Genomic DNA, 11120 nt, shown 5'->3' with positions numbered 1-11120 from the left:
GCCACTACATAACTGCTTACCATGACTGCTTGTCCAAGCTACTATTATTTGCTACAATATTAGCTCCTGTATTCAAGGGCTAACTGAATTGATACCTAGGTTGCTAACACGCACTATTGGATTCATGTTTGGATACTGTTTCCTCTTCTATAGCATAAGCTGTATCTAAGCTCACACTATTACTGTTAATTTTACTACATAACGCCTGTGTTACATGCCGAACGGCATGCTCTCTAGGCACTAAATTAATGTCCATTCTCCTGCATTATTTTAGCCTATTGTAGCAAATCACCAATATTACTCAGTATAATCCAGACATTTCAAGTTATTCTAGCAGACGTTCCAACGAAGTTTTGTAGCTTACGTTTTTCTGTTTAATTATATATGTCTGTGTTACTGTTATTCTTTGGTCTATATGTGCAGTCTAAATTTACAAAGCATGTTAAGGGTTTTACTGTGTAATTTACCTTAAAGAGCAATGGTGATTCCCCTGTTTTTGACTGCACACTATGCCTGGCCCTCCTAAAGTACCTCCACTTTTATCTCACATATATCTGCTCCCTCAAAGCTACTAGTCCCTGTGTATCAAACTGTAATTTGTGTTTCTCTCTTTTTTCCAGAGTTTCCCTCTCATCTCATCAGGTGCCCCAACTCAGAAGGCTCAACCTCACTTAACCTGAGTGAAAATAAAAGTGCACCTACATGATTTGTTTGCTCAAGCACCATCTTCCAAATTTTTTTCTCAAACAAGTGTATGTACCTGAGGAACCTTTTGTCTAACCTAGACTTTAATGCTTACTTTAACTAATTTCTGTACTGTAACTGCGGCATTAGCAAACCTAGTGGCAAGCATAGCTTACTGGATTTCCCCCTGCCAGTCCTCCCGATTTCTAAACTCACAGCCTAATCTTAATATTAGGAAATTTCTCTCTTTTTACCCACAGTATACTTAGCTCTTAGTTTAATTACTTCAGATAACCAAGCTCTCCAAATCTAAAAATAGCTCTGCTTTCTGTCCTGCTAAAGAAACCTACCTATATTTTACAGTAAGTTTAGATTGTTTTTTGTAGTACAGGATTTTTACCTTTCTCGGTGCAGCCCCGCTCCTTTTGCCCTCACTTCGCTCGGGCTCACTGCGCTCCTCTACCCTACCCCAATTCCTACCCACCCTATTATAATTTCATTTATACTTAACATTAGCTCCACCCTTCACCTCCTCCTCCAATAGGCTTTTTCCCAACCCCCAAACCTCAAACATTACATTTCCCCTATTAACCAAGTCCCTTCATAAAAACATCCTATCTCCCACAATCCTCTACCATCCCATTCCACTCCTCCCACACATACCTATACTTTTTCTCATCTGCTCCTGCCCAAGAGCAATCAGTTATTTCAAACTTTTCCCCTCCACCACTTTTTCTCCTTTATCATACTTAACTCCTCCATCTACTATCCTACTAAACGTATGCATATTGCATATCTACATACCACCTTACTAATTCTTTACCTGTCTTTACCTCCTTGCAAAACCTCTAACTAATCCCTACATCTACTCTCCTTCAATTATATAGATCATAAACAGCTATACACCTTCTACTAAAGTTTCACTCCATCTCTTTATCTCTACTCCTCTTTCTTTACTACAATTTTTCTCACTATCTCTCTTATTTTTTCCCACTCTACCACTATGCTTCTCCACACTATTACAATAATTCTAACTATATCCTTTCACCTCTATCTACTCTGCCATCTAACATCGCATGACACAAATCACATACCTGTTAAACTTACACACTCAACTTCAACCTACACACAAACTCTTCATATTTATTCCTCAATAGGCTCAACCATATTTCCTACAGACACATTTCTAGTAGCCAAAGTAAAAATCTTCCTAAAACACAAAGTCTACCATAACTATCCCAAACATTATTACTGCCAGAAAACCAAAATACAGCCATACCACTCCACTCAAAACACCCTTTCTAACCTAATATAATATGGGGATATACACCCCAATACAGGGCCTCTTTCCAAAATGCAAAACCAAGCAAATCCCACAAAATCTCTAAATTTTACTACCATTGATATACAAAGCATTAGAAACAAAATTCCCCACTTACATGCATGGTTACACCTAAACAGACCTGATTTCACAGCTATGACAGAGACATGGCTGAAGCCACGCATACATAATACAGGTATCCTATCCCCCAGCTATTCATGCCTTAGAAATGACAGACCACACAAAAAGGGCGGGGGCGTTGCCTTAATATACCCAAGTAGCTATACCATAATTTCCTACTCAAAACACATTCCACATTCTCCCCTGCTGAATTCTTAGTTATAATATTAAAACTAAATAACCAGAAAACCCCATGCATCATAGTTTTATACATTCCCCCAGGCGATAACATTCCCATTCTAGAAGATATTCTAGCCTTGTTATACAAACATATTCAAAATGAAACTATCATACTAGGGGATGTAAATATAAATTGGTCAAATATCACCAATCAAAACCTCCAAACAAATGTCAACCTATACAACTACACCCAACTAATTTCTGATATAACCAGGCCCAACAATCAAATCAAACAAGGCTCAACCTTAGATTGAATCCTTGTGTCTGACCCAAATAAAATCTCCACTTTTGGAACTTTACCAGACACTATCACTGACCACCTACCAGCCTTTGCCATCCACAAAACTACTACAACGACTGGTAATCATCACTTAAAACTAATAAGAGATCTGTCCAATTTCTCTACAGAACCTCTAAATGAAATCTTATATCATACTAAATGGACTCCATTACATAACATTCCCCTACATGAAGCAGTTGAATTATTCAATTCAACATTTCTCAGAATCCTAGATGAGGTAGCACCACCCAGAATAAAGAGAATCAAGACTAACCACGCAACGTGGCTCACAAAACCCACAAAGCAAATCCTGTCCTCTAGAGATAAAGCTTGGAGAACATGGTAAAAACACAAAAACCCAGCTGATCTGCTACAATACAAACAACTACGTAATCAAGCCAAAAGACAAGTTATTAAAGATAAAAAAGACTATTACCATAAGCTACAAAACCAGCATAGACTAAACTCTCAAAAATTCTGGGGAACAATAAATTCCCTTATTCACCCAGGGTCTGACTCCAGTCCCTGCCCATAAACTGACAAACCCCCCTCAGATATAGCCTCTTGCTTCAAAACATATTTTATTGACACCATTGCGAAGCTGACCACTACTTTCCTCTCTTCAAACCTAAACTCACCAGACCAATATACTACTTTTTCTACACCATCCCCCACCACCATCTTTTTCTTTCAGTCCCATACCCACAAGCACCATAAAGAAGCTGCTTCATAAACTCAAACCCTGCTCATGTGCTCCTGCGCTCCTGACAACCTACCTTCTGAATTCCTAAAAATAACTGCTGATTCCATAGCGTACCCCATTAGTATACTAATCAATAGATCAATCCAAGAGTCTTACATACCCAATATCTGGAAAAAAGCTTACATTCTACCCCTGCACAAAGGTGCCAAAAATTCCGACATCTCAAAATTCCAGCCAATAGCCATTCTCTCCCCCATCTCTAAAATACTTGAAAAATGTGTCCACACCTGACTAATCAATCACTTAATCAACACCCAACTACTCAGCCCTACCCAACATGGCTTTAGACCAGGCCATAGCACAGATACAGCCCTCGTCTCCTTTATGTATACAGTAAATCGAGCACGCGATTCAGGTCTGATCATCTGTTCACTCTTCCTCGAACTTTTAAAGGCATTTGATACAATTTTCACCCCGTTTTACTCTCTAAACCTAATAACCTAGGTGTCTCACCCACAACCCTAAATTGGTTCTCTAGCTACCTTTCTGACAGATACCAATCAACCAAATGGCAGCAATCCCCTTCCACCTTCTTAAAAATCTCCACAGGTGGCCTCCAAGGCTCAATATTGGGTACCCTCTACAGATATAGCTATTACCTAAATAACAATGCCAAAAGAACACTAGCCTCTGCCTTCCTACTTCCATCCCTCCTATATGGTGCCCCCATCCTCACTAATATACACTCTTCACTAAAAAACAAACTTGATATATGCTACAATAAAATTGCTAGATTTGCAACAAATGCTAGATCCTCATCACATCACTGTTCCTCACTACAACAACTAAACTGGCTTGAACTTCCACTCTATCTCAACTACCTACACTTAATTACTGCACATACAATAATATATAAACCAACAACTTGTCCAGCTCTCTCCTCTATATTAACTCTGTACCATGCAAACAGACACCTTAGATCTGAAAACAAAATTCTACTTAACGTCAATAAACTTCAACTTCCAGCTGGCCAAATGCTTTACTCCTTCACTGCCTCCAAACTTTGGAATAACCTCCCAACCTCAATAACCTTCATCTCATACCCTGCTCTCTTTAAAAAAATCCCTCAGACAACACCTCTCTACCTGCTGGCTATGCCCATGCCAAAAATAACTCTTCTTCTCTTCTCACTCCTCCCACTCTCTGGGGCTACAGGTATGCACTCTTAGCAGGTCTGCAGCCATAAGGGTAGTCACAGAAAAAGTCATCAGGGATCTGGGGACCCAGGTTGACAGTAGCCTTTCATTTGACACTCATGTTGCTAAAGTAGTTAGGAAAACCTTCTATATCACCCACCTGATCATGAAGGGATTCACATCTAGATCAAGGGAGGTCATCGTCCCCCTGTACTCATCACTCATTAGACCTATGATTGAGTACAATGCCCCGTTCGGAATGTATCTGACCAGACACCTGCTGCAGCTTGAAAGGCCCCAAAAGTTCCTCACCAAAAGGATAAAGGGTCTCAAAAATATGTCTTATGCTGCCCGACTGAAAGAACTCCAGCTCTATTCAGTCTCATACCGGTTGCTCAGAGGTGACCTGTGCCTGACATATAAGGCCATGTCAAACCCAGATTTGATGAATATGCTTCACCTCAAAAAATCTAGATCCCTCAGAACCACAAGGGCGGGAGACTTAAACCCTGACATGGTTATAAATAGAACGTGCTGGAGGGACAGATTCATCACTCAGAGACTCCTTATGCTGTGGAACAAAATCCCGGTACATGTGAGGCAGAGCACCTCTCTGGCCTTGTTCAAGAGGAATCTTGACCAATGGATGGGAGATTGCAGATATACCCCAGGGATTACTTCAGTGTCACTGCTTGACAGAGGCACAGCAAAATGATAGGCATAGTTTTTATTCAAACTAAAGGGGTGGCGAAAGCCACATAACTATGGGCTAGGCTTATAAATGCCCTTGGGCAGATAGCCTAGTATGAACCTATGAACCTATGAACCTATACCTATGACTGTTACTACACTGCCTAGACAGACCACTCTCTGGGGCTACAGGTATGCACTCTTAGCAGGTCTGCAGCCATACCTATGACTGTTACTACACTGCCTAGACGGACCACTCTCTGGGGCTACAGGTATGCACTCTTAGCAGGTCTGCAGCCATACCTATGACTGTTACTACACTGCCTACACAGATTTAAATGCATGTAAATAATTATATGCAATGTTATTGTTTTTTTTTCTGCCTCCCAACCAGTAATGTCTATAGCATCTATATGACCAAAAGTACATGTTAATATCATTGATGGACTACCATAAAACTGCAATGGAATTACTAAAAAAAACTGTAAATAGTGCTACATTTTTGATATTTGTATTTTTTGATATTTGTATTTCTGTAATGTGAATTTTATGTGGAGCTTTTCTCCCCGGGCCTCCACTGAAAATGGGCTCACCTAGGCCCAGTGGACTTTCCCGGTAAACAAATGCAATAATTAAATAAATAATAATAAATTATACTGTTTTGCTGAAATTATTATATTTATTTTTTACATGATTGGTCTACCATTTTTATATTATTGTATCCACTGTCAAAATGCATGTTTGAGTTGTTTTGTTATATTTGTATTACTGTTGTTATTATACGCTCTAGCTTTTCTTCTTGGGCCTCTGCTGAAAACAGTATTTGTTAGTTAGTCAGACAATCCCTGTAAACACGTCTCTCTCTCAATATATGCATACATGTGTGTGTGTGTGTGTGTGTGTGTGTGTGTGTGTGTGTGTGTGTGTGTGTGTGTGTGTAAAAAAAACTTTCTGCATATGAGGAAACATTCCAATGCAAATAAACTGGGAGCCGACGCATTGAAAGAAATACACTCCTGATGCATCAAACTCTCTAAAATAAGTGTCTTTTGTGGGGACAAGCTCTCCAGCACCACTCACAGTGTTGCAACTTTACATTTAAATATTAACTTTAAGATTGCACAACTCTGCAGGTAAGAGAAAATCTCATTATTCTGCCATCACACATACCAGCACCTGCTCCAACACTAAGAGAACCAAAACACAATTCTAGCTACCATTAACTCCAAGACACATAACACAGTAACTACTCTATGTTCATATAATTGAAAAATGTCTAATTATTAATGATTACAATGATTTTGCTTAATTACTTTTTCTGAAAAACACAGATGAACAAAACATTACAAAAGAACAATATTACATATAACACGCCGAAAGTACATTTAAGATCTGAGTGACAATTAATCAGCTGATGTTAAGATCATTACCCTCTGCATGCCCAAGCCTCCCCCACTAAACATTCAAATTAAAGACCGCAATGTAAAAACAAAGATTATTCACGAATGTTTTAGTGACTTTGTGTCACCTGGTTTCAATGTCACCTGACTCTTAGTCCAACGGCACCTAATATATTCAAACTTTGATGACCTATTAGTCACATGCAATACATTAAATTCCATGAAAATCCTTATTTTATAACTGTGCATCCAGCCAGTATTCTGCATTTTCACTTTATTTTATTCAAAACTGAAACATGGTGAATTTTCCTGTAATGGCTATGTCTTCCACTCATCTTCTAACTCCCACTGTTACTGTAATAATACTTTTTACTCTAGGAAAGAACCTTACCGGGAAAAGCCGAAAGATACAACAACAACTCTAGGAAAGAACCTTAGAGGTTTCCAAACGTGGGTAAATTATTACTTTGTTATGTCATTACTTGCTGTGTTATGCATTAAACTTCGTACACCAGTCATTGCCTTTACTTTTTAAACACATTTGCAACATCTGTAAAAATAAAAAAATATCAATGAAAACCACAATAAGCTGCCTACTTACTCTGGAGGGTATCATGAAGATCACCCTTCTGTTCTGTGACATTTCTTCTTTCTAAAACAATCTTTGGTAGTTCATCATCCACGCTGAATAGTAGTAATAATTTCCTTTGAGGGATTTTGTATCCTGCAAACAAAAATATAAACGTAATACTATTTTTTATTTTACTTTATTAACCCAAGTGTCCTAAATGGGCAAGACTGATCTTCAGTAGAGGACCAAAGGCAAAACCTCCCTAAACAGACAGTAGCAGATTAACAAAAGGGTAGCATACACTTATTTATCGCTATCAATTCTAAACAATAGTACAATCATAACAGATATTTATTTATTTATTTATTTCAGTTTGATGACCGGGGAAGTCCACTGGGCTGGGAAAAGCCCATTTTCATTGGAGGCCCGGGAGAAAAACTCCATTTAATAATAGTAATTATAACAAACATGCATATCAAGCATAGTATATAACGTGCTGAGAATGCTGTTCGTCTTTTCGTTTTTTCCCGGTTATGGGTCGCCACAGCGGAACTCTGGTCCACTAATGATAATGTGCTGAGAATACAATTTACAAAAGAAGAATATATAAATAAATAGATGACAGAAAGTACAGATGTCATGAAGAGGTATAATACTTGCAGAAAATGAAGATAAAATGGAATTACAAAATCACTGCCAGACTATGCAATCCCTCTATAAATTCAATGATGAACTGGGAATACGAATGGGGGATGGGAGAGGTACATTGATTTACAGGTGGAAAAAATTCAGTTGAAATATATTTATAATCAAATCTATGTTAAAAGCAATAGGTATTTATTGTGTAATGCTTGTCAGCTGAAAATATTTTTTTGATGAGAACTGGGGCATTTTAAGTGCTTTGTATGTTTATATGTGAAGAATGTGGACAGGTAGGACATAGTAAAGAGATGCATAAAGCAAACACAACATGTGGGAAAGCAGACCATTGGTGAGTAGAAAGCCCAATGATTAATCAAATAGAAGAATGAAATAATGACAACAGTGATGAATTACTGCCTCTCTGAAAAAGTAGAATTGTCTCAGAAAGGCATGTCTAAACCAACTGTTGAGGGGTGTACTCTAGAGAATGCTATACCTCTTGTGAATAAGTACAGACCATTAAAAAACAAAGATATAAACCATGCATCTGAAGGCAGTGTTTTAGATAAAGACAGCTGAAAACATTAATGGTGAACTAAATAGAAAGCAAGGGTATAAAACAAAGGTAAACATTTAACCCAAAAATACTTACTCATAATGTTACAGATGAACAGCAGTGAGATAGAGATGGTGATAGTGAAGTGGCAAAGTCATTACAGTGCCTAAAATGTTGTCTCAGGCCATCAGCAGAGTTCTAATTTCTGCAGGTGTTTACTGGAAGTTACTTAGGAGGTGGTTGGCTCCTGATCTATTGGTGAAGACACTTATTTAGGTGTAGTTAATTTTCTTTTCTTTTAGATAATGAGATCAAAGTATTGCATGTGAATATTTAGAACCTGAAAGTATGCTAATTATACACATTGATTATAAAGGTTTAAACTGAGGTTAATTAATGTACATGCTTGTATGACCTCAGCAGATAGGAAGGCCTTATAGGAACAAATCATACTGTGGTCACATATGATGTATTACATAATACAGGGAGGGGATTTTTAATAGTAGTCTAACAGATACTAGAAAACAGAAAATAAAAAAGCTTGGCAGATACTGATATTAGATTTTGGAAACACTTTAGAAAACCTAACATTGTTTCCAGGGGCTAAAAATGGCTTACCTATAGAAAGAGTCATTTAATACTAGCATATATTTTATTTTCTTAAGTAGTTCTTTATTTGAAAGTTCTGCTCAAATATCTTCTGTTTTTTTCAAATGAAATTAGATAGTAGGAAAATATTCATTTTAAAGCTTCAGTACAGAAGATTCATCATTTTTTTTTAACTGAAGTACATCTGTATTTAGGGTCCATATTGACTAAATGAAACAACAAAAAAGCAAATGCATTTTCGTCGATACGTAAAACATGAAACCACAAAACAGCAAAGTTATAGAACAGCGATTTTTTTCCTAGGGAAAAAAATTGCTGTTCCAAAAAAAAAAAAAAATTATAAAGACAAAATAAAATGGGGGAGGCTTTGCCCCCCACATCCCCCTTACTTAAATATACCAACTCCGAGATCACACCATAGTAGAGAAAACAACAAATTCCTGAGAACTGCCTAGTGATTTTTTTCCCCCTGGGGAAAAAAATTGCTGTTCCATAACTTTGCTGTTTTGTGATTTAGGGTTTTATGTGTCACTCTTTCATCGTTTTGTTTATTTAATATAGACCCTATACTTAAATAGATTTTGGAAGGATCATTTGTATTTAAGACTTGTTTATACTTCCTGGATGGAATGGTGGAGCCAATTAAAAAAGAAATTAATTTCTGAATATAAATGAAGAATATCTGTAGATAGGACAGAATAATTAAACAGATATGAAAATATAATAGCACTGTATAATGATGGGGTGCCATTGGAAGGAAAAGTTATAAGTGAATAAGATTGAAGGACAGAATGTTAATTGAAAGTAAAACATTAATTAAGTTAAAAAACATATTTACTTAAGGGAAAGTCTATAGGTATTTTACTTTTCAGTTTAGATACAATTAAGTCTACAACTGTTAAAGGTATGGTAAATAAAATTGGCTTGTTTGCCACTGAAATTAATGATATTATGCAAGCTATATATGAATATTATGAAGTGAAATAAAAAATTAGACTATTACCCAAAACATTTGTATAAAGAGATTGCATTTTGATACAGAAGATTTTAATAAATCATTTACTTTACTGGAGTTTAATAGACTTTAAAATGTGTTAATACAAATTCTCATCTAGTACAAGATGGGCTGCCACATTTTTATTCTAAAAGATTACAAAACTGACAGCTGAGAATATTGCTCAGGGTATTAAACAATATATGACAACAGTATATTCTGAATGTTATGGAGCTGTTTTTTAATTATTTTCAAAAGGACAGACAGATTTCATTTAGATTACTGGAGGCCCATTTCCTTGCTGAACTGTGATTATAAGCATTATAAACTTACAACGTATATGTTACAGAAGATAACTCAATCAGATTTATGATAAGTTAATTGGAGACATTCAAGGAATTATGAAGGGGTGTGTTCATAATATTGTGGATAGTTAAAAGACTTTAAAAGATGCAATGTCTTTAAGGCAAGAATCTAGATTGTTGTGGAGGGTGGACATTAATAAAATAGATTACTCTGTTTCTTATATACAGCTATTTCAGGTCTTACAAAATGTAGTATTTGAAAATAAATGTGTTACTTAGATAAAAGTAGATGATAATTTATATTGTTTCTGGTCATTAATGATTATTTAGGCAGATCCATGCATATTTAAGAGGTATTTGGAAAGGACGTCTATGCACTGTGTTATTTGGATTAAGTATTTTGTGTGTTGCGCAAACCATGAAAAAATGTGATTTTTATGTGCTGGTTACTATCCATTAATGTTACCATATTCTGATTATATATTTTTGTATGTATCAAATACTGAACAATATCAGGTTTTGTTAAAAGCACTTTAAAGTGCTGGGATTGCTTTCCTTAAAAGTTAATTTATAAACATTCTGGAATAGTTATAATCTTAGTGTACTAGAAACTACATTTTCCTTACAAAACTTTCACAAATTGGGGATTTAATTTGGTAATACAGATTACATAACACCATAATGGGAGAAATGTATTATAAAATGCATGTGTGAATTTATTTTCCTGACAAGGACTGTATGAAAGTGGTGTTTTACAAATATTAACTTTCCTGAAGACAACTTTTACTTAAAAGAGTTAAGAGGGTCTC

At 36.3% G+C, this 11120-nt stretch overlaps 1 protein-coding gene across 1 annotated transcript in view; it reads right to left on the bottom strand.

Annotated features, from left to right (window-relative positions):
* LOC122813892 (gastrula zinc finger protein XlCGF26.1-like) overlaps positions 1-11120 on the bottom strand; it is a 211253-nt gene that overhangs the window by 27726 nt on the left and 172407 nt on the right. The window contains exon 5 of the mRNA XM_044086435.1: positions 7236-7358. Coding sequence (XP_043942370.1) covers positions 7236-7358 — 123 coding nt within the window. The remainder of the gene's footprint in view (positions 1-7235; positions 7359-11120) is intronic.

The sequence above is a fragment of the Protopterus annectens genome, chromosome 10.part0, assembly GCF_019279795.1.
Source record: "Protopterus annectens isolate FY-2018-M chromosome 10.part0, PAN1.0, whole genome shotgun sequence".
Classification (NCBI taxonomy): domain Eukaryota; kingdom Metazoa; phylum Chordata; order Ceratodontiformes; family Protopteridae; genus Protopterus; species Protopterus annectens.
Note: the sequence above shows the minus strand (reverse complement) of the source record. Positions and strands in the feature narration are given on the sequence as shown.